This window comes from Bison bison, unplaced genomic scaffold (genome assembly GCF_000754665.1).
Source record: "Bison bison bison isolate TAMUID 2011002044 unplaced genomic scaffold, Bison_UMD1.0 scf7180017864280, whole genome shotgun sequence".
NCBI lineage: Eukaryota > Metazoa > Chordata > Mammalia > Artiodactyla > Bovidae > Bison > Bison bison.
In genome coordinates, this window is record NW_011494852.1 from 980923 (window position 1) to 1006109 (window position 25187).

General features: G+C 37.3%; 1 protein-coding gene across 4 annotated transcripts in view; it reads left to right on the forward strand.

The window, feature by feature from the left end:
* DPY19L3 (dpy-19-like 3 (C. elegans)) overlaps positions 1-25187 on the forward strand; it is a 73868-nt gene that overhangs the window by 31894 nt on the left and 16787 nt on the right. For all 4 annotated transcript variants that reach the window (XM_010848918.1, XM_010848920.1, XM_010848919.1 and 1 more), the window contains 10 exons: positions 2259-2380; positions 2956-3101; positions 5032-5155; positions 5694-5828; positions 16809-16940; positions 18289-18390; positions 20530-20603; positions 20768-20926; positions 24314-24436; positions 24821-24932. In XM_010848918.1, the coding sequence (XP_010847220.1) occupies positions 2259-2380; positions 2956-3101; positions 5032-5155; positions 5694-5828; positions 16809-16940; positions 18289-18390; positions 20530-20603; positions 20768-20926; positions 24314-24436; positions 24821-24932 (1229 nt within the window). The remainder of the gene's footprint in view (positions 1-2258; positions 2381-2955; positions 3102-5031; positions 5156-5693; positions 5829-16808; positions 16941-18288; positions 18391-20529; positions 20604-20767; positions 20927-24313; positions 24437-24820; positions 24933-25187) is intronic.

A 25187-nucleotide genomic window follows, 5' to 3' on the forward strand; every position in this document is an offset into this window, starting at 1 on the left:
TCTTGCTGCTGCTGCTGCTAAGTCGCTTCAGTCATGTCCGACTCTGTGCGACCCCATAGACAGCAGCCCATCAGGCTCTGCCGTCCCTGGGATTCTCCAGGCAAGAACACTGGAGTGGGTTGCCATTTCCTTCTCCATTGCGTGAAAGTGAAAAGTGAAAGTGAAGTCGCTCAGTCGCATCCGACTCGTAGCGACCCCATGGACTGTAGCCCACCAGGCTCCTCCATCCATGGGATTTTCTAGTCAAGAGTACTGGAGTGGCTTGCCGTTGCCTTCTCTAGGCCAAATTCTCTTACATAAGGATTATATCATTTTGCCTTCCCAGCTACACTGTATGAAAGTACCTTCAGTTCAGTTCAGTCACTCAGTCATGTCCGACTCTGTGACCCCATGGACTGCAGCACACCAGGCTTCCCTGTCCATCACCAGCTCCTGGAGCTTGCTCAAACTTATGTCCATCAAGTCAGTGATGCCATCCAACCGTCTTATCCTCTGTTGTCCCCTTCTCCTCCTGCCTTCAATCTTTCCCAGCATCAGGGTCTTTTCCTATGAGGCAGTCCTTTGCATAAGGTGACCAAAGTACTGGAGCTTCAGCTTCAGCATCAGTCTTTCCAATGAATATTCAGGGTTGATTTTCTTTAGGAATGACTGGTTTGATATCCTTGTAGTACAAGGGACTCCCAAGCATCTTCTCCAGTAACACAATTCAAAAGCATCAATTCTTCGGCACTCAGCACTCTTTATGGTCCAACTCTCACATCCATACTTGACTACTGGAAAAACCATAGCTTTGACTAGATGGACCTTTGTTGGCAAAGTAATGTCTCTGCTTTTTAATATGCTGTCTAGGTTTGTCATAGCTTTTCTTCCAAGGAGTGAGTATCTTTTAATTTCATGGCTGCAGTCACCATCTGCAGTGATTTTGGAGCCCAAGAAAAGAAAGTCTGTCACTGTTTCCATGGTTTCCCCATCTATATGCCATGAAGTGATGGGACTGGATGCCATGCTATTCGTTCTTTGAATGTTGAGTTTTAAGCCAGCTTTTTCACTCTCCTCTTGCACTTTCATCAAGAGGCTCTTTAGTTCCTCTTCGCTTTCTGCCATAAGGGTGGTGTCATCTGCATATCTGAGGTTATTGATATTTCTCCCAGCAATTTTGAATCCGGTTTGTGCTTTCTCCACTAGGCATTTCGCATGATGTACTCTGCATGTAAGCAGGGTGATAATATACAGCCTTGACACACTCCTTTCCCTTATAGGCTCACTAATAGAATATATTGTCAAGCTTCTTGATTGTTTCCAAGCTGGTAGTTGAGAAGTGTTATCTCAGTGAAGTTTTAATTTGCATTTCTAGTAGGGGTAAGGTTGAGCATCTTTTCAAATGTGTAAGAACCATGTGCATGTTCTTCTGTAAACTGTCTATTCATACCTTCTGTTGAATAGTCGACTTGGTTGCAGTAACAGGTGACCAAATTACAGCAGTGGAATTCTTTAACAACAGATTTATTTCTCGCTCTTATTATCCAACCCCTATGTAGAACATACTGTTATCACAGCAGAGGGGAAAGCAAGGTTGCTAGTGGAAACATGTTGGATTCTGGAAACATAGTGGAAACATAGTAAATTCTGCTGATATGACCTCTGTCACATCCACTCACATGCCATTGCTCAGAGCAAGTCATATGGCCAAACCCCTCCCAGGGGAGTAAGGGAGGCTTCATGTATTCTCCCCAAGGAGGTCCTAATAGGCCCCATGACAGGAAGGCAGGGCAGGAAAATATAAAATCCTTTGTGCAAATTTCTGTAGAAGATTCTCTCACATCACGAAAGTTATAATTTACTTATGTTTGTGTAAACATTTAAACAAGTGTCCATGTGATATATTGGGGGGTAAGCTGTGTGTGGGTGGTGGTGGTGTTTAGTCGCTAAGTTGTGTCCGACTCTTTTGCAACCCCATTTACCGTAGCCTGCCAGGCTTCTCTGTGCATGGAGTTCTCCAGGCAAGAATACTGGAGTGGTTGCTCTGCCCTCTTCCAAGGGATCTACCCAACCCAGGGATCAAACCCGCATCTCCTGCATTGCATTTCAGGTGGATTCTTTACCGCTGAGCCACCTGGGAAGCCCAAGCTTTTTTGGATAGGACTATATTATGTCCCCAATATCTAGCACATTCTCTGACATATATTAAAGAATCTGTGAATAGTTTTGAATGAATAATTATAATTATCTTTTCCTGAATTTTCAAATATTAATCTTAGGTTTTCGTGGCTTAATATATGATAACAAAACGGAATCTATGAGGACAATTAACCTCCTTCAACGAATGAATATTTACCAAGAGGTTTTTCTCAGTATTTTATATAGAGTTCTGCCCATACAGGTACGTTGTGATCTGTGACATTGAATTTAATATCCGATGAAAGTCAAAGTGTTGAAATGTTTTTCTGATCTTCAGCTGTCTTGATATAAAAACAACAGTATGCTAATTTTCTCTTTACATATTGTGAATTTTGCTTTTTATTTGTATTTTATAAGATATTTTTACATATAGATACTTCGAGGCTTATAAGTGTGCAGTTTGAAAGCTGGTAAGTATTTTCAATTGGAAATGTGTAATCACTCTTCATTTACCTTTGAATTAAAAAAAAGAAAAGAAAAACCTGGAAGATTAGCAGATCACAGTGACCCTCCTCACCTAAATAAGGGAATGCTAGACAAAACTAGGTGTAAAACTTTTCTGAAGCCAAAGTGCTCAGGAACTTCCCTCTTCTGCTCTTGATACTGAGAAAGAAGGCTGCTAGCACACTTTTATATGGGAAGGAGTGATGGGTGCTTATTTCTTGGAATTGATACCAAACTTCTAAATACTAAATTTCCACTTGCATGTTTTTTAAGTGGCAATGAGTAGGAGTAGGAGTTCTGTAACAAACATTTTTTTATCATTCCCTTTTACAGAAATATATAGAACCAGTTTATTTTTATATTTACACCTTATTTGGACTCCAAGCAATTTATGTCACAGCTCTTTACATAACCAGCTGGCTCCTGAGTGGTACGTGGCTTTCAGGACTGTTAGCAGCCTTCTGGTACGTCACAAATAGGTGAGTAGGAATCAGTATTCCTTTCTCCCTTTCTAAAGTGTAAGTTTAGAAAATGAAGTTACTTCATTTCCAGTTTAAAGAAGGTAGTTCTTCCATGTGTGAGAGTATTTTCTCTTTGGGGAAGCCCTGGTGGCTCAGCGGTAAAGAATCCACCTGCAGTGCCAGAGACATGGGTCTGATCCCTGGGTTGGGAAGATCCCTTGGAGAAGTAAGTGGCAACCGCCTCCAGTATTCTTGCCTGGAAAATTCCATGAACAGAGGAGCCTGGCATGATACAGTCCATGGAGTTGAAAAAGAATCAGATATGACTTGGTGACTAAACAACCACCATTTTCTCTTTGGGTTACCTCGTGAAGTTTTTATTTAGTAACATAGGAAGTCCTACTTCTGTATTAATATATCTACAACTGAGGAACAAAACATTGAATTGTAAGTCAAGAGAATCATTTATAATAGTCCCAATTCTGTTACTAACTTGCTGTATGATTAATATTTCTCTAGTCATAAATCTCATTTCTTAAAACATTTGATAATATCTTTATTATCAACCTCAATAAAATTGTGTGGAGCTCCTAATTAGCAAAGCATAAAGCACTGTACAAACGTAAGGAAGTTCTTACATTATTTAATTAATATATATAAATTTCCAAATGCCAGAGCATTCTGAAATAGCATTTTTAAAAAACATATTCAAGATATATCGAATTATTGCCTGACCCGTAAAAGCAACATCAATATTCAGTATCAGTCTTAAAATTTGAACATGAGTTCAAATGCTAGTTAAACCTCAACAAATTACTTTTTATTATAACATTATTGAGTGGTTACTATATGCCAAGCACTTTACATTAGTGCTTTATATTATTATTTTAGCAACCTTATAGTGTAGGTACTATTATTATTACTATTTCAGAGATGAAGTAATTGAAGCTTAAAAGGTTGAGTTTTATAGTATATATTATATATATAAATATATGTAAAAGGTTAAATTATATGCATAGACATGTATATGAGACTATTTATTAGGCGTATATATTTATATAGAAAGCTATACACACACACACATGCACACACATGCTGAGTTTTAATCAGAATTCAGATGCAAAGTGTGAGACTGCTGTGTTATGCTGCTTCTTAACATTTTAATCTAACATATAATTCCTGCTAAAAGTCAAATTTGCTTCTATTAAAAGTAAATAAAAGACATTTGTTGGAAACCTAGTGTGTGTAGGAATGGTTCTTGTACTGGATGTACAAACTTGAAAGCTATTCTTGCCCTCTGGGGGTTCACATTCTAGGGGGGGTGTGGGTCAAGCAGTTTTTACCAGCATTTTTTAAATTGATTTGTTTTTTATTGAAGGATAAGTGCTTTACAGAATTTTGTTGTTTTCTGTCAAACCTCAACATGAATCAGCCATAGGTACACATATATCCCCTCCCTTTTAAACCTCCGTCCCCATCCCACCACTCTAGGTTGATACAGAGCCCTTGTTAGAGTTTCCTGAGCCATACAGCAAATTCCTGTTGGCTATCTATTTTACATATGATAATGTAATTTTCCATGTTACTCTTTCCACACATCTCACCCTCTCCTCCCCTCTCCACATGTCCATAAGTCTATTCTCTGTTTCTCCATTGCTGCTCTGTAAATAAATTCTTCAGTACCATTTTTACCAGTTATTAATCAATGACAAAATTAAGACTCGAGTATAAAACACTACCAGTTCTACCCCTGTCTACCTGTGGACAGGTTATTTAAATTTTCCCAATGACAGTTTTATGTTACAGGGATGATGATAGGGACAAATTATTGAGAACCAAGAACCAAAATCTAAATATACTTAATGTAACACGTCTTTGACTTCAGGAAGTCTTTGAGGTAGCGATAGTAAAAATTACCCCTTTGGCCCTTCGTGTTTTCCGTGTACAGAATAGATACCACAAGGGTGGAGTTTACCATCCCCCTGAGAGAGAATTGGGCGCTGCCATTCTTTGCAATCCAGATAGCATCAATTACATACTTCCTGAGACCAAACTTACAGCCTCTTTCTCAAGTAAGTTTTTACAATCCTTTGTGTCTATTTTTAGTTCTCCAGTTTTATCTTAGAAGCTTCAGAAAATGTGATGTTCATAGTGTCCCCGTGTCTGTTGATAGTTCTTATTCCACGACTAGTTTTTTAACTTGAGTTAAAATTTTTTCCCAAGCCTTTCCCTACTTTACAAAGAAAATGTTTTCATTTTCGATGTTAAAAATGTTCTTTGTATCATCTGCCCTTAAATAGTTGCAGCAAACCCACACAAAATTCCTGCAGAGCTGTCAGAATTTTTAAGCGATTGCTCTTGAGATGTGACTTGGTGCATTATCGCCTCCATAATAATATGGAGTACACATACTGTATGTGAATATTTATATGCAAAGTGTCACTTTAGGATATTTAGAGCATAAGTAACAAATGCAAGAGTTTTCAGAGCAACGTTTTATAGTTTTTTTCTGTTTTGTTTATAGAGATATTGGCTGCTCTTGAGAACACTTGTCTGAGAGGCTTTTTATCAGTAGAGACGTGTAAATTATATAAGATTTTCTTTTTACAGAGGCTGACACTTCTTGCCATTTTCATATCAACTTTTCTCTTTAGTCTAACATGGCAATTTAATCAGTTTATGATGCTGATGCAAGCATTAGTGCTGTTCATACTGGACTCCCTAGACATGTTGCCAGCAATGAAGGTAAGCTTTGCTTTCTTTTCTCAGTTGAGATGGTCATTGTTTAATGTTTTATATCATAGAATGAGCTCAAAATATGCACGTGCTTAATGATAAAGTTGAAGCTGCTTCTTAACTGTAATGTAAATATGTTGTGGTCAGTTGAAGTTGAATAATTTATACAGCCTAGTTTGATGATTTTAACTTTTATCTTGCTTATTTTACATTAAAAGACATATTTATTTGGAGCACAAGTGTCTGAGTCAATTGTCCTTTATAGAGTTTACTTAAATGTTAAAATATAGGATAGCTGTTTTAAAATGTGTTACTGTGTATTACCCCATCCTTTCTCCCCCCAAGGAAATCAGTGGATGTGTAACAACTTTTCTGTGGTACTTTATAAAATGTTCATAGTAACGTTTACCATGTGGGATCTGAATCCCTGTTGATTGGCCAGAGGCCACCTACGAAATAAGGAAATTAAGAAGGAAACTGTTGTTCGTCTCCCAGCGTGTGCTGCTGTCATTTAACTGCATGGTTTTTGTCACATGCAGAACTATGTTATGATGTATTGTGTATAATTTTAAGTTGTTCATCGTTACTATTCTAAAGTAACAGTAACAAGTATTTCCCAAGTACAATGAAATATTATCTCCAGACCTAGGGCAGCAATATAATCTCATAGAGAAGAGTTGAGCTCACATATTCCATGTCAGAAGAGGTGTAGCAATCTTTGAAAACGGACTGAATCTGAATTAGGAAACATTAAAATCAGTCAGCACAGAAAACACAGGTGGGAACCCATATAAGATGTCTCATCCTTTGGGAGTTTGCCATCTAACTTGGAAATGAAGATGTCTATACAATTAGATGTCTAATATATACATCTATATATCTATTTCTCTCTATATATATAGATAGATAGACATCAATTTGTAGTAATACTAGCACTACATAAAGTAATAAAGCACTAGCATTAGTGATCCAAAATCACTGCAGATGGTGACTGCAGCCATAAAATTAAAAAAGACGCTTACTCCTGGGAAGAAAAGTTATGACCAACCTAGATAGCATATTCAAAAGCAGAGACATTACTTTGCCAACAAAAGTCCGTCTAGTCAAGGCTAGGGTTTTTCCTGTGGTCATGTACGGATGTGAGAGTTGGACTCTGAAGAAAGCTGAGCACCGAAGAATTGATGCTTTTGAACTGTGGTGTTGGAGAAGACTCTTGCGAGTCCCTTGAACTGCAAGGAGATCCAACCAGTCCATCCTAAAGGAGATCAGCCCTGGGATTTCTTTGGAAGGAATGATGCTAAAGCTGAAACTCCAGTATTTTGGCCACCTCATGTGAAGAGTTGAGTCATTGGAAAAGACTCTGATGCTGGGAGGGATTGGGGGCAGGAGGAGAAGGGGACAATAGAGGATGAGATGGCTGGATGGCATCACTGACTCAATGGACGTGAGTCTGAGTGAACTCCGGGAGTTGGTGATGGACAGGGAGGCCTGGTGTGCTGCGATTCATCGGGCCGCAAAGAGTCGGACACGACTGAGCGACTGAACTGACTGACTGAATTGAAGCACTAGAAGTCTAGAAGAGGAAAGTTATTTTTAGGCTAAAAAGGTTTCACAGAAATGAGATGCTTGAGCTGGACAAAAAATGAAGAGAGTATAATTTGGATGGAATGTGAGAAAGCAAAATAATGAAGGTAAAATACAGTAAAGAAAGCAGGTGGATAAATGGGAAAAGAATCAAAAAAGAATGGATACTGATATGGGTATAACTGAATCACTTTTCTGTACACCTAATAACCAACACATCATTGTTAATCAAGTAAACTGCAACATAAAATAAAAATTTTTTAATTTAGAAAAAATTAGAAAAGAAAGCAGGTGGATAAGCGAAAGCTAAACTGTGTATGTGTGTATATGTATATGTGTGATTTTGGATAATAATAATGGAACCCACGTGCCTGTAAAAGCTATATGTACAAATGAAGCTGAGTCCATTCCTGTTGGTTTATATTTGCTTTCCTGTTTTGTTAACTCTTTATACTTTGCTCATGGAGACTTGGAAGTTAAGGGGAAGGAGTGCCCAGATGCCTCTGTATTTCTCCTTGTCATACACTCCTAGGCCAGTTGGTTTCTTCATATCACTGCCCCCACCCCCAACAAGCACATTCAAAAGAACACTGTACACTTTAACATAAGTAAATTGATTTATTAGTTAATTAATAGAAGAAATTTAAAAATAAATAATGAGCAATTTTGAAAATATAACTATGAAGTTTTTTTGTAGTATATAATTTTCTCTAGTGTATTTTTACAGTAAGTATCAAAAGCCCAAGAAAATGTGTTTGTCTTTTCACCAGACTTTCACGTCTTGAAATTTATCATAAGGAAATAATCAAAGATGTTCATTTTAGTTGTATTGTAATAAGAAAAGTCTGGAAATGACCTAAGTCAATAGCAGTAGAGTATTGTTAAATGAACATGTCTTAACTATGCAACAGAGTATTATATATAACCATTAGTATTATATATAACCGTATTATATATAACCATATATATAATCCTTCTCCCTTTTTTTCAAAAATAAAACATGTATATAGAAAGGAAAGTTTCCAGAAATATATACTTTAAAGTATTAGCAGTCATCTGATCCGTGGGTGGGGAACATCCCCTGAGGAAGGAAATGACAGTCCACTCTAGTATTCTTGCCTGGGAAATCCCATGAACAGAGGAGTTTTGTGGGCTATAGTCCATGGGGTCACAAAAGAGTCAGATATGACTTAGCAACTAAACAACAACAAAATGTGCTTAGTACTCTTATTTTCTTTTTGTTCTATAGATCTCTTGAATTTTCCATAATGAACATTTATTATTACTTTTTAATTAGAAAACAATAAAAGATACTATTTTGGCACACACACAAAACTAAAGAATAATACAGCTGATTTATTTTATATTCAGTTCTAAACTTCACCGAACTTTTCATATTTGAAACTCTGTTGGTGTTAGAAGTAGTATCAGAATTTAAGAAGGAACAGTATCATAATGAAAGGATCCTGGCTTATAATACCAAGTTGCTACTATCAGTTCTGAAAATAACTAGCTCTTTAAGCTTTGTCAACTGATATAAGTTCTTGGAGCCTTAGTTTCTTCATAAACTGGAATCATGATCTCTAATCATGTCACATGGGAAAGAGTCAGAATAATTGATACAGAAAAAGATAATACAAATTCAGAGCCTGATGTGGTGATAAAAAACTATCTTTTTCAGTATGTGTCATCTTTTCATGGATGATGGAAAGTCTCTTACCATCAAAAGTGAAGTTTTCAGTGAGAAATGTGTACAGAATTTAAAAGTATAAAATAGAACAGTAAATGTTATTATTAAGCATGTAATTAATTCTGTTCCTTTACTAAGAATATAGAGATTACCTGTTGTGAAAACAAGACACATTAGTGATTAATACCTGGGAGGCAATTTTAAAATACTCAATAAATTATTTCCAGATAAAATGAAGTAAACGCACTTCTCCTTATTCCTCCTCCTAAGTACAATTAAAAGCAGCCCTAGATGTTATATAAAAAACAAACATAAGATTTTGAGAGGTGGAGAAAAGAAAGTAGACTGTGCCTAGAGACCTCAAGACCAAAGGAAAAACATGACAGTGAGTTCCCTCGATTTTCTCTTTGCTGTATTTATCTCAGACTAAGTACTAGAGAAGTTAACAACCAGGAAGTACTAATGGATTCAGAGGGGGGGAAAAGCCTCAAGAAAAGGGTGAAGCATGAATGCCACATGGAGAACCTCCAACTTCTAACTATTGGTAATAAGACATCCCTTCCCCTCTTTGCCAGGATGGTGTCAACAGATGGCTTATGGGGAGCCTAAACTTTCATCTTCACCTTGCAGTAATGAGATACCCCCTTAAAAGTCAGCAGAGGTCAAATGGGCACCCTGGACAGCCAGATGCATCTGGAAATAATGAGACAGCATCCCTCTTTCCTCAGTGGCATGAGGCTGGGATGGTATCAGGAGGTCTGCTGACACTGAAGGTTTACAGAAGGTTCCAAGATCCATAATATCATATGGTACAATTGAAGATCATTTATTAAACTAAGAACCAGGAAAATCTCTTGAATGAGCAGGGATCAACAGGTGGCAACACCAAGACACACAAAAGTTGAATTATCTGACAAGGAATTTAAAGCAGCCATCATGAAACTGTCACTGAGCAATTACAGACGCACTTGAAACAAACGAAAAAATAGAAACTCTCAACTGAGATTTGAAAGATAAAAAGGAGAAGCAAGTGAAAATTTTACAACTGAAAAATTCCAATAATGAAAGTAAAAATCTCAGAAGATCAATTCAGCAGTGGACTGGAATGGTCAGAGGAAAGAATCAGTGAACTTGAAGATAGGACAATTTAGAAGTTAACTAATTTGAACATGAAAATAGACTGGAAAAAGTGAACAGAGCCTCAGAGACCTGTGGGACCATAGCAAGAACTTGAATTCATGTTATCAGAACCCACAGGAAGGCAGAAAAGAGAAAACAAATAGAAAACAGAATGAACAAATAGCAAATGATAAAATAACAGATTTTAAGATCTAGCATACCAATAATCATTTAGGGCTTCCCTGGTGGCTCAGATGGTAAAGAGTCTGCCTGCAGTGCAGGAAACCTGGGTTCAGTCCCCAGGTTGAGAAGATGCCCTGGAGAAGGGAATGGCACACCACTCCAGTATTCTTGCCTGGAGAATTCCATGGAGAGAAGAGTCTGGTGAGCTATAGTCCATGGGGTCACAAAGAGTCGGAGACGAATGAGCTATTAACACACACGTAGCTACTAACACACACATAGCAATGAAATACAAAAATTTGAAGAGATGGGTTAAAGCAGATTAAAAATACACAACCAAAATGTTTTATATAAGAAATTCACTCCACACAAAACAAACAATATAGGAAGATTGAAACTAAATGAGTTGGAAAAGATAACACCATTGCAAATATTAACCAAAAAAAGTAGGAGTGGCTATATTAATACCAGATGAAGTAGGCATGAGAACAAAGGAAATTACCAGAACACTGTATATTGAAAAAAGTATTCATCTACCAAGAAGACATGAGAACTCTAAATGCACATGTACTAAACAACAGGGCCACAATATATATGAAACAGAAACTGACAGAACTATAAAGGAGAAATGGACAAACCTACAGACAGGGCTGAGGACATCCGCAACCCTCTCTCAACAATTGAGAACCAGACAGAAATCATTAAGGATGTAGCACTGAGCAACACCATCAACCAACAGGCTCTAACTAACATTTATAGAACACTCCACCCAACAACAGCAGAATACCCAATGGATTGAATCAATGGGTTCAAACTAGAAATCATACAAAAAGGTAGGACACTTTCCAAACTTGGAGACTAAATAGTGCACTTCTAAATAATCTATGGGTCAAAAAGGCAGCCTTGAGAAAACTGAATTCAGTGACAACAAAAACACAGCACATCAAACCTTTTGGGGTGCAACTAAAGCAGCACTAGCAGAGAAATGTGTAGCACTGCATACTTACATACTTACGGTACTTACAAAGAAGAAAAACGCAGTTATAACCAAGCTGTCAACTTGTTGTTCAGGCACCAAGTTGTGTCTAACTCTCTGCAGCACCATGGACTGCAGCATGTCAGGCTTCCGTGTCCTTCACCGTCTCCCAGAGTTTGCTCAAACTCATGCCCATTGAGTTGGTGATGCCTTCCAACCGTCTCCTCCTCTGTTCATCCCCTTTTCCTGTGTAGGGAATATGCTATGCACAGGCCTGTACTATAATTAACAGGGCTTCTTTGAAAAAGAAGGACTTTCTTATCACCCCCAGACGAAGGGCTGGGAGCAGGAAAAAGTATATCACGGAAAGACATCTTGAAAACAAGATGTTGCAGTATTGACGTGACTGATGGAAAACTTTTAGTGACTGTTCCCGTAACCAGAGCCTTGAGGGCATTGCTGAGAAAGGTTGTCACTAACCGAAGAGCTAAACAAAGTCATGAAAGGCCTGAAGGCTTGACATTGAGGACTGTGCATTGTGCATCTTTATCCCCAGTCTGAGATTGTAAAGAACAGATATCTCTAGAGCACAAACAAGGAAGTAGAAGTTAACAATAAAAGGCATGCAAGGATTAGGATCTGGGCTTTTGCCTGTAAATGGCATCAGACCCCCCTGAGTCTTCTTTTTCTTTATTCTTCTGTGGCACTCTTCCCTCAGGTTGGTTCGTTGTTGGTCTGGTCTCAACATTTGGCGCCTGAACAGGGAACTGAACCCTGGCCCTCAATCTTTCCCAACATCAGGGTCTTTTCCCGTGAGTTGACTCTTCACATCAGGTGGCCAAAGTATTGGAGCTTCAGCTTTAGTCCTTCCAAGGAATATTCAGGGTTGATTTCCTTTAGGATTGACTGCTTTGATCTTTTGCCATCCAAGGGACTCTCAAGAGTCTTCTCTAGCACCACAGTTCAAACACATTAATTCCTTGGCCCTCAGCTTTCTTTATGGTCCAACTCTCACAATCCGTACATGGCTACTGGAAAAACCATAGTTTTGACTATACAGACCTTTGTCGGCAAAATGATGTCTCTGTCTTTAATCTGCTGTCTTGTTCAGTCACTCACTCATGTATGACTCTTTCCGACCCCATGGACTGCAGTGTGCCAGGCTTCCCTGTCCTTCACCATCTCCCAGACCTTGTGTCAGTGATGCCATCCAACCATCTTGTCTTCTGTCATCCCCTTCTCTTACTGCCTTCAGTCTTTCCCAGCATCAAGGTCTTTTCCAGTAAGTCAGCTCTTTGCCTCAGGTGGCCAAAGGATTGGAGCTTCGGCTTCAGCATCAGTCCTTCCAATGAATATCCAGAGTTGATTTCTTTAGGATTGACTGACTTGATCTCCTTGCAGTACAAGAGGCTCTCAAAAGTCTTCTCTAACACTACAGTTCAAAAGCATCAATTCTTTGGTGCTCAGCCTTCTTTATGGTCCAACTCTCGTGTCCATTCATGACTACTGGAAAAACCATAGCTTTGACTAGACGGACCTTTGTCGGCAAAGTAATGTCTCTGCTTTTTAATATGCTGTCTAGGTTGGTCATCCCTTTTCTTCCAAAGAGCAAGTGTCTTTTAATTTCATGGCTGCAGTCACCATCTGCAGTGATTTTGGAGCCCAAGAAAAGAAAGTGTCACTGTTTCCATTGTTTCCCCATCTATATGCCATGAAGTGATGGGACCAGATACCATAATCTTAGTTTTCTGAAAGTTGAGTTTTAAGCCAGTTTTTTCACTCACCTCTGTGACCTTCATCAAGAGGCTCTTTAGTTCCTCTTCGCTTTCTGCCGTAAGGGTGGTGTCATCTGCATATCTGAGGTTATTGATATTTCTCCCTGCAATCTTGATTCCAGTTTGTGCTTCATCCAGCCCGGCATTTCGCTTGATGTACTCTGCATATAAGTTAAATAAAAAGGGCAACAGTATTATACAGCCTTGATGCACTCCTTTCCCAAGTTTGAACCAGTCTCTTGTTCCATGTTCAGTTCTCACTGTTGCTTCTTGACCTGCATACACATTTCTCAGGAGGCAGGAAAGGTGGTCAGGTATTCCCACCTTTTAAGAATTTTACACACTTTGTTGCAGTCCACACAAAGACTTTAGTGTGGTCAGTGAACCAGAAGTAGATGTTTTTTCGAATTCCCTTGCTTTTTCTATGATTTGGTGTATGCTGGAAGTTTTATCTCTGGTTCCTCTGCCTTTTCTAAATCCAGCTTGTACATCTGGAAGTTCTCAGTTCACGTACTGCTGAAACCAAGCTTGGAGGATTTTGAGCTTGACTTTGCTCACCTGTGAAATGAGTGCAGTTATGCAGTAATTTGACATTCTTTGGCATTGCCTCTCTTTGGGATTGGAATGATAACTGACCTTTTCCAGTCCTCTGGCCACTGCTGTTTTCCAAATTTGCTGGCATATTGAGTACAGCACTTTACCAGCATCATCTTTTAGGATTTGAAGTAGCTCAACTGGAATTCCATCACCTCCACTAGCTTTGTTCGTAGTGGTGGTTCCTTAGACCCACTTGACTTCACATTCCTGCATGTCTGGCTCTAAGAGAGTGATCATACTGTCATGGTTATCCGGGTCATTAAAATCTTTTTTGTATAGTTCTGTATATTCTTGCTACCTCTTCTTAATATTTTCTGTTTCTGTTAAGTCCATACCATTTCTGTCCTTTATTGTGCCCATCTTTGCATGAAATGTTCCCTTGGGATCTCTGATTTTCATGAAGAGATCTCTAGTCTTTCCCATTCTATTGTTTTCCTCTATATCATTGCATTGTTCACTTAGGAAGGCTTTCTTATCTGTCCTTGCTGTTCTCTGGAACTTTGCATTTAGATGGATATATCTTTTCTTCTTCGCCTTCACTTCTCTTCTTTTCTCATTTATATGTAAGGGTTCCTTAAACAACCATTTTTCCTTTTTCGCATTTCTTTTTCTTGGGGATGGTTTTGATCACTGCCTCCTGTACAATGTTATGAACCTCCATGCATAGTTCTTCAGGCATTCTTTCAGATCTAATCCCTTGAATCTATTATCTATTTGTCACTTCCACTGTACTGTATAATTGTAAGGGATTTGATTTAGGCCATACCTGAATGGTCTAGTGGTTTTCCCTGCTTTCTTCAATTTAAGTTTGAATTTTGCAATAAGGGGTTCATGATCTGAGCCACAGTCAGCTCCTAGTCTTGTTTTTGCTGACTGTATAGAGCTTGTCCATTTTCAATTGCAAAGAATATAATCAGTCTGATTTCGGTATTGACTATCTGGTGATGTTTATGTGTAGAGTCATCTCTTTTATTGTTGGAAGAGGGTGTTTGCTATGACTGGTGTGTTCTCTTGGCAAAACTCTGTTAGGCTTTGCCCTGCTTCATTTTGTACTCTAAGGCCAAACTTCCTTGTTACTCCAGGTACCTCTTGACTTCCTGCTTTTGCATTCCAGTCCCCTGTGATGAAAAGGACATCTTTTTTGGGTTTTAGATCCAAAATGTCTTGTAGGTCTTCATAGAACCATTCAACTTCAGCTTCTTCAGTGTTACTGGTTGGGGCATAGACTTGGATTACTGTGATATTGAATGGCTTGCCTTTGACTGTATACCAGACCACCTTACCTTTCTCCTGAGAAACCAGTATGCAGGTGAAGAAGCAGCAGTTAAACTGGGCATGGAACAATGAACTGGTTCATATTGGAAATAGAATACGTCAAGCCTGTATATTATCACCCTGTTTATTTAACTTATATGTAGAGGACATCGTGTGAAATGCTGGGCTGGATGAATCCCAAGCTAGAATCAAGCTTTCTGGGAGAAATATCAGCAACCTCAGATATGCAGATGATACCACTGTAATGGTAGAAAGTGTAGAGGAAATAAAGAGCATCCTGATAAGGATCATGAGTTTGGGTAAACTCCGGGAGTTGGTGATGGACAGGGAGGCCTGGCGTTCTTCAGTCCATGGAGTCGCAAAGAGTTGGACACGACTGAACAACTGAACCGAACTGATAAGGATCAAAGAGGAAAATGAAAACACTGGCTTGAAATTCCACATTCAAAAAAACTAAGATCATGGCATCAGGGCCCATCACTTCATGGCAAATAGAAGGTGGGGGAGGGAGTGGAAGCAGTGACAGATTTTATTTTCTAGGTGATTTGTCCACAAAATCACTGTGGACAGACTGCAGCCATGAAATTGAGAGACACTTTTTCCTTGTAAGAAAAACTATGACAAACCTAGACAGCGTATTAAAAAGCAGAAACATCCTTTTGCTAACAAAGGTCTGTATAGTCAAAGCTATGGTTTTTCCAGTAGTCACATGGATGTGAGAGTTGGTCTATAAAGAAGGCTGAGCACTGAAGAATTTATGCTTTCAAATTGTAATGCTAGAGAAGGCTCTTAAGAGTCCCTTGGACTGCAAGGAGATCAACCAGTCAATCCTTAAGGAAATCAACCCTAAATATTCATTGGAAGGACTAAAATTGAAGCGCCAATACTTTGACAATCTAATGCAAAGACCCACTCACCAAAATAGACCCTGGTGCTGGGAAAGATTGAAGGCAAAAAGAGAAAAGGTTGGCAAAGGACAACATATTAGATAGCATCACTGACTTAATGGATATGAATTTTAGGAAACTCCATGAGATAGTGGAGGACAGAGGAGTCATGTGCTGCAGCCCGGGGGGTCACAAAGAGTCAGACTCAGCAACTAAACAACAGCAACAAAATCACAAGTATGTAAAAGAAGAAAAAACTGATGAATTGGACTTCATCAAAATTAAAAACTTTTGTACTTCAAAGAGTATCACCAAGAAAGTAAAAAGACAGCTTAGAAAATGGGAGACAAAATTTGCAAATCACATGTTTGAAAAGGGATTTCTAGGATATATGAAGAATTCTTATAGTACTTTCAATAGTTAAATATAGGCAAAAGCTTAGATAGATATTTCTCCAGAAAAGATATAGAAAGGTTCAATAACACATGAAGATGTTCAACATCATTAGGGAAGATTGGGAAATAAAAGATTGAGAAATAATGTATACATTAAATTATTGATTGTTGGAATATGATAAAATATTATAAACCATAACTGTAAAGGAATTTAGAAGAAAATTGAAAGCTATTAACAGCATTTGCCTATTTCTAGAATTGATTTATACCATTGTTTGCTTCCTCTACTTCATGTATCTCCTTTCTTCTTAATGTTATAAAGCTTAAAATGTTCTATACCTAAAAGGTGTAATGTTTTATTTTCCTTTCTTAGACTGTATTACTTGAAGCTAGGCGTGTCTTCTGCATTATTTAAAACTTGAGATGTATTCAGCCTGGGACCAACCCGTCAGCATGTGGGAGTCCCCAGATAAAATCTGTTTAATCGTCTGACCTTTGGTTGCTGCAGGTGACATGGCTGTATGGTATACAGCTCACAGGTTTACTCCTGGTCTGCATGCTTCAGTTTTTTAATTCCATGATTCTTGGATCATTGCTTATCAGTTTTAACCTTTCGGTATTAATTGCAAGAAAACTTCAGGTAGGACTTTTTTTTTTTTGATCCTTAAACTTTTTAAAAAACATGTGTTTGTTTGGACCATGTCTTCATATAGGATACAAAGGAAAATTTATGACCAAACTCCCACTAAATCACAGTAGGGGCATTATTTATTTATTTATTTTTTTTTGAAGTGCATGCTTATAGCACTCGTTTTCAAGCTCTCTGCTATGTCATCATTCCTTTGTTTTGACATTATTATTTCCTAAAAAATTGGAATCTTAATTAAATTCAGGATTAGCCAGAGATACTTATTTGAATGCTGTTGGTTTAAAGTTGAAATAAAAGAGAAAAAAATGTGAATTTTTCAAGTGTGAACTCAAGAATGAGAAGAACCTATTGCTTGTGGGAAGTTTGTCACAGTCTTTAAAGTTGGTGGACACCTTGTTATTTGAAGTAGTAACACCCCTCTCCCTCATTCTTACATATTATATTATTATTATTGATTTTAAAGTCAGTTAAAATTAGCAGTTTTGAGAATTTGAGGTTCCAAATAAATAAATACCTTGGGGCACTTATTAGAATAACATGTTTGACATTCACCTGATCTTTGACTTTATTATACAATTAAAATTTCTTAAATTTACAGAAAATTTGAGTTGTCTTTTCCTTAACAATGTTGCAAAGCCTGTTCTCTGTCTCATAAGCATATGAGGAACATTTCTCATAATCACTTTTAAATCAAGAAGCTGTTTTGTTTTCCATTTGGGGAAGAATAAATCCATTTTCTTACTCGTCTTTTGAGTGAGAATTGCTATGACAAATCCTCATAAAGATTGTAATAAATGGCTTCTAGCTGACTGTCAGACACTGACGTCTCGTTTATCCTTTTAACCTTAATTAGAAATGAATTATCACTCATCTTTGAACTGTTCAGATATTATTATATTTGATAATCTGTAAAGTTATTTGAGTGTTGTAATAAAACTATTATATATCAAAGAGCACAATTTATTTTTTGTGCTGGTGTTTTTATTTAATGGGTTATAGTCTGTGACATACAAATCAGTGGATAAATCATCAAAAGATTTCTTCAGTCACTATGAGCTGAGTACCTTCTAAGGAGCCGACTCCATACTCTGGTTGAAGAGGTCTTTAAAACAGAAAGGACTCAGATACATTCTTTATCATATGGAGCTTATTATTAAGTGATTCATTTACTATTAGAAAATAACAAATTTTAAGCAATGTTACCGCATGAAAATTAGGTTATATTTTCTCTGTATGTTGCATGACTCAATGTTTTGAATTTTTTAAGTAATCTCATTTTAAATGTTTGTGAAGTTAAATGAATGTTAAAAAATTAAAACATAACTCTTTTAATTTCTAGAAAAATCTGAAAACTGGAAACTTCCTTAATAGACTTGGGAAACTATTATTACATTTATTTGTCGTTTTATGTTTGACACTTTTTCTCAACAACATTATTAAGGTATGTTAATAAAATGATATATTTAATTTAGCATTACTGAAGAGTTACTAGTTTTACTTTAAACAGATTTCAGTGTAAAACTTTGTTTCAGTAACAGGATTGTTTTCTTTATTTTAGTCCTTGATTTCTGTTCACTCTTTAACATGTTCTACTTTGAACCCACCTTTGAGTTTATTAAACTTTTTTAAAAACTCAGCTTTAAAAGCATTTAACAAGCATTTATCTCTAAATTTAAAAAATCTACTTTTTAGAGATTGTTTTCTGTACTACGGTACTAAAAAAAATGACATGATTTTTATTGGGTTGATTTCATAAATAAACTAGCTTTATTATCAGAGCCACATTGATTGATGGAGATGATTCACCCCTCTGGGAAGGCTGGACCCAGGACAGACCCTTCCTCTAGGAGAATAGCAGTCCCTCCCCCTGTCTGTTGACTGTCAAAGAAAGAAAAAAAGACCCTTCACTCAGCCAGCTACATTAAACACCTTTACTCCAGGTCCTTGTCACTACGTCCTTAAACTCCATTATCGGTCAGTACTCACCAAAAACATATTTGAGCAGAACAATCAGCATTTCTGAAAGACTGGCTGAAAGTTATGCAGTCTGTTCATTTTGCCAGTCTAGATGTTCAGTTATCTGTGTGTGGATTAAACCAGGAGAGAGCTGCATATCTGGACCACTGTTTTTTACTCCCCCAAAAAATAACATCTATTGAATTGCACTTGACATTCTGCCAGCCACCTAATGAGAAGAATTAGGAAGAGATACTCTTTGAGACTGCTTACTGTTTTTAATATACCCATGGGCAAAATTTCTCTTGAGTCTCAATTTTAAGACCATAAGGATCTCTTCAGAAGCAACTGGTTTGTTTTAATCTTACGACCCTGTGAGTAGCATAGATGTTTTTATTTCCTTCTTTGCATTTTCTGCTAGAATGCTTGAGTCGAGATTTGTGGCCCATCTCTAGTGAATATATTTTATGTACCAACCTCAGCTCTGTATTAATCATATTTTTTTTTCTATCTTCATTTTTCTTCTGATATAATTTCTTCACCCATTTAAGTTGTATGAATTTTTGTAAGCCATAAATTTAAAATACTGTGAATTAAAATTATACTCATTAATGATAAACACTGGCATTTGTCTCTTCACCCCTTGAGGGTTACTGCTGTGTCTTGAATTATCTTTGAGTGAATGAGTCTTATATCAGCAAAATAGGATTTGTGGACTATGTTCCTGTTTGAGGTTTCAGATCATGATATTATCAGTTTTCTGATTTAAAAAATTGTACTCACTGGGGCTTCAGCCATCTCGCTTTCCCTGAAACCAAAGAACCTCATCTTTTATCTATTTTTCATATTGAACTTAAGCCTAGATTTTGTTTGCAAAAGTGATTCTGCTAAGGAAAAAAAAAAAAAACAGGAAGAAAGGGAGTTTGAAAAGCTCAGCTTTTGAATAAAATAATGCCATCTGCAGCAACATGGATGGATCTAGAGATTATCATACTAAGTGAAGTAAATCGGACAGAGACAGACAAGTATTACACATCACTTACATGTGGAACCTAAAATACGATACAAATGAATTTATTTACTAAACAGAAACAGACTCACAGACATAGAAAACAAGCTTATGGTTACCCAAGGAGAAAGGAGTTCAGGGAAGGATAAATTAGGAGCTTGGAATTAGTAGATACACACTGCTGCTGCTGCTGCTGCTGCTGCTGCTGCTAAGTCGCTTCAGTCGTGTCCGACTGAGATGCACACTGCTATATATAAAACAGATAAATAACAAGCTCCTACTGTATCGTACAGGGAGCTGTATTCAATATCCTGTAGCAAATGATAATGGAAACAAATACATGTATGTATAACAGAGTCACTTTGCTGTATACCAGAAACTAACACAACATTGTAAATCAACTATACTTCATTAAAAAACTTTTTTTAAAAAAAGAAAATCTCAGCTTTCGAATTTCTTGATTCTAAGAATTGTTTTCAGCATTTACTAATTTTACACATACACACATACAGTCCTATGAAATGGGACATTGAATAAGTGTATTCAATGGGGAATTATCAGAAAACCATGTATAAGGAACTAATGAGCGATTTTCGTTTTCTCCCTCCCTGACAGAAAATTCTTAACCTTAAGTCAGACGAACACATATTTAAATTTCTGAAGGCAAAATTTGGATTTGGAGCAACAAGGTATGATTAAATTTAAAGTCTGTGTTTATTTTTTATATTAAATCAGCAGAGTCTTTAAAATGTAAGTTATCAGTTATTTTAATTTTAGGCTTGTTTTGAGGGAAAATGTGAGGTTTACTTATCTTGTATTGAATTAAATACTTTGCTTTCCTTTTATTTCCTAGAGATTTTGATGCAAACCTATACCTGTGTGAAGAAGCATTTGGCCTTCTACCTTTTAATACATTTGAAAGACTTTCAGACACTCTGCTTTTTTATGCTTATATATTTGTTCTGTCCATCACAGTGATTGCAGCATTAGCTGTGGCCTTCCGTAATCTCAGGTATGGCATATTTCAGAAATCTAATTTGGTGCTTTAATGACCTTGTTCTGTGTTGCAGAAAAATTGCTAAATTGAAAATCAAAGCATTAGATACAGAACAGAGTACAGTCATCTGAAAGGGAGAACATGCCCAGGTTAGCATGGACTCTCCTCTCAGTTGTTATGGAACAGTGAAGAGACGGTAAATAGCAGTGGTTGCCATGCACCCAGGTCTGGGTTGAGGTCCTGGCCCGCACACTTGGGAATGATGTGATCTTTGAGCCAGTTACATAACCTTTCCATATTTCTATTCCCCTTTCTATAGAATGAGAGCACTAAGAGTATTTACCCATTAAGTCTTTGTGAGAAATAAGTTAAAACTACAGAAAGTCCTTAGTGTCTTGTGCATAGAGTATTTTGTTGGTTTTAGCTGTCATTAGCAGGTATTATTCAGAGAAGGCAATGGCAGCCCACTCCAGTACTCTTTCCTGGAAAATCTCATGGACAGAGGAGCCTGGTAGGCTGCAGTCCAGGGGGTCGTGAAGAGTTGGACACAACTGAGCGACTTCACTTTCACTTTTCACTTTCATGCATTGGAGAAGGAAATGGCAACCTACTCCAATGTTCTTGCCTGGAGAACTCCAGGGATGGGAAAGCCTGGTGGGCTGCCATCTATGGGGTCGCACAGAGTCGGACACGACCGAAGCGACTTAGCAGCAGCAGGTATTATTATTGATTTACAAACCATTGTTTGTTTTGTTGCATCTTGTTTAAGGGCTTATGAAGTTGGAATGGACCATAATTATTAGCGTCTAACTGAAAGTCTTTAAGGTATTAATTGACAGTTTTTAAAACTTAGCAATCTGCTAACCTACTTAAAAGAAAAAGTCAGGGAGTATGAAGACTTTTTAAAACCTTATGGAATACCTACCTATCAAGCTGATGGAGGTTTTTGCATTTACTATCCATGTTAAATTGAAAGAAAATTAAGTGTAAGAAGTTGAAGCTACTGTCATTTGTGAAAATGTAATGAAGCCCAGAAGGAAGCCCTTTTTCTGTGTAGTTACCTTGCCAATTAAGGTGCTGGTGAGCTGATTCACAGCCACCAAGAACTGGCTGGGAGAAAGTCATTACAGTGAGCCCAGCTCAGCTGAGGTGTTTTATGATTATTAAGAGTGAAGCAACATTGAACCATGAAGATATTTCATTGACTATAAACTATTTTAGTATCTTTCAGAAGTGTTCTTTTTATACTGAGCCCAAGATAAAAATTTAGCCCTGTGAAAATAGATGGAAATTATTCTAGACAGTGTAATTTAATATTATTCCAGACACATCAAGTGTCGACAGGACTCTAGACTGCATGCAAAGCAGGAAGTTCAGTGGGCCTGCAGTGTTGTGTGAAAATGTCTGCCATGCTCAGTGTGAATCTATGAGCCGTCCCTGGAAGCTGATTTGGTATATGATTATAGATAAAGATTTTAGAGCATCTTCATCTACCAGGTAGGGATATTAGGACTTGATTAGAGGAAAGCACTACATTAATTAAAGTCTCTTAAGAATTACAGCGTCTTAATGTGAATTAATGTCTAAGTAATTTGAAGGATATACTATCAATGCCAAGTATTTAAAGTATTCCTGCCTTCTGGTGCTAGGAAGGATGATACTATTACGTTTATACAGCACATCTACATTAGTGTGCAGTATATAACTGAAAGGGGCGCCCTGTTCTATATTCACAGAATTAATTGAGCGTTCTGGCTCAGTTGCAGGGACTGGGAAAGGTGTTGCAGAATTCTCCCAAGTATTAAGGGAGGATGAAAGTGTATGTTCTTGTCTGGAGTAATCTTTTAGTGTCAATGGAAGCCAGAGTTTGGGTTGTGATACAAAACGCTTAGGTAAAGAATATCACCAGTGTGAAAATTATCATTGAGTATCATTTTCATTTTCTTATGTATCTAGAGTTGTGAAAAGAGAATTCCAGGAAATAATAGGTCAGCAGTTATACAGAAGCATTGTACATATCCCAGCCTACTGGATTTGTATGAAGGATAAGTGGAGCCTTAATGGAAGAAGTATTTTTATCCTAAACAGGCAGCCATTACTTGTTGTTTCCTTTCCCCCTTGACAACAAATTGTGCAAATCTGAACTCACTCGTCCATCTCAGTATCACTCGAGTAGGAATAACCAGACAGTACATGCTTTCCAACTTGATGCAGTATGGAATACGTTGTACCCTCATGAAGTGTGCTTACCAAAATAAATGAACTTGACCCTGATGATTAACCTCTAGATCTAGTTAGGAGAAGGCAATGGCACCCCACTCCAGTACTCTTGCCTGGAAAATCCCATGGACAGAGGAGCCTGGTAGGCTGCAGTCCATGGGATCGCTAAGAGTCAGACACGACTGAGCGACTTCACTTTCACTTTTCACTTTCATGCATTGGAGAAGGAAATGGCAACCCACTCCAGTGTTCTTGCCTGGAGAATCCCAGGGACAGGGGAGCCTGGTGGGCTGCCGTCTATGGGGTCTCACAGAGTCGGACACGACTGAAGCGACTTAGCAGCAGCAGCAGATCTAGTTCAAAGTTTATCAAAAGTATGAGAATAGAGAATTATATTAAATGGCACCACAGGGAGACAGTCAACCAAATCCTGAAGGTGGGGATAGTTACAGGACAAATGATACATTTTCTTCAACAAGTCAGTGCCCTTAAAAAGTTGGGAGGGGGGAGTAATTCTGTTGATTGAAAGATAATTTAAGAGACATTACTGAAATGCAATATGAAAGCTTTGGATCCTGGTTCAAAGAAACTACCTGAAAAAAGCTGTTGTAACAAATAAAGACACTAGAACATGAACTGGATGTTAGGTGATGTTAAAGGATTATTGTTAATTTTATGGGTACAACAATCATTTTAATGTAGCCATATTTGATTTTAAAAATCATGTTAGATATATGTAATGAGATACAGTGATAGGTTAAGAATGTGATCATTGATTCATAAAACTACTGAATTCCAAGTTTATGGATACAGTTTTACTTCTTATTTGTAAAAACTAGAAAAATATGAGTACTACAACACCTCTGAAGATCTCTTATAGTTTCAATGATTCCAAAATTTTTTGCTGTCTCTTATAATTGAAGGGATTGAAGGACTTTAAGGTTTTGCTTAAATTAAAATGAAATTTATGCAGTTTTAAGTACTCTAATAATATATTTATAGTATGACAATTTTGGCCTCATAAACAAATTCAAAATTGATCAGAGCTGATTCACTTTATTTTAGGGAAATAAAACGTTTCTAAATATATGAAGGCATAGCTTTCTTGTATCTTCTTCTTTAACAAAGATTTAGCTGAATTAAAATTAAGTACTAATTTTGTATATGTGCTGTTTTATCCAGTGATTCTGCCAATCAGCAGTCCATGTGTAAAATGGGAAAGTACACAATTGGCCTGAAACCAGACACTGCCTACAATTTAATACACACGATTCTGTTTGGATTCTTGGCATTGAGTACAATGAGGTATTTTTGTCTTTATCTATTTATTTTTTTATGACCACTCTTTACCTGACATAGTTTAGCAATGTAATTTGGAAACTGACAATCATCTTCTTTAATGATTATGGTTCCCATAAAAATATCCTTATTTACTGTCTTCTCCCAGTACAAAATACCATTTAAAACCAGTTCTAATTACCAAATATTCCTCTATTTTTACTTATAGGATGGTTCTCAAAAGGCAATGGAATTAATAACTAACCCCTTGGCAGTTGGTTTCTGCATAGTTTTAGTAAGTTCTGTGATCACAAATAATATAGTGATCACAAATGATATAGCCGCCTTGACAGCTGTCTCCGGCTTCTGCACAGTTGGCGCTGTTGACCTTTGCCTGCCTGTTTCTTACAGAATGAAGTACCTCTGGACGTCCCACATGTGTGTATTTGCGTCATTTGGCTTATGCAGCCCTGAAATATGGGAGTTACTTCTGAAGTTGATCCATCTTTATAACCCAAAGAGGGTCAGTGCTATCTCTTTTTCCATTTCATTTTTGACTTTCAGTATTTCTTTCATTATCAATTCTGTTTTCCCAAGAGTTGTCCAAGTATCAGTTTGATAAAATGGATACTAAACTTTAAAACTAAAATAATTGATATATTATAATTTTTTTAAACTTATTTATTTTAGTTGGAGGATAATCACTTTACAATATTGTGATGGCCACTGCTATACATGAATTGGCCACAGGTATACATGCTGTCCCCTCCCTCCTGAA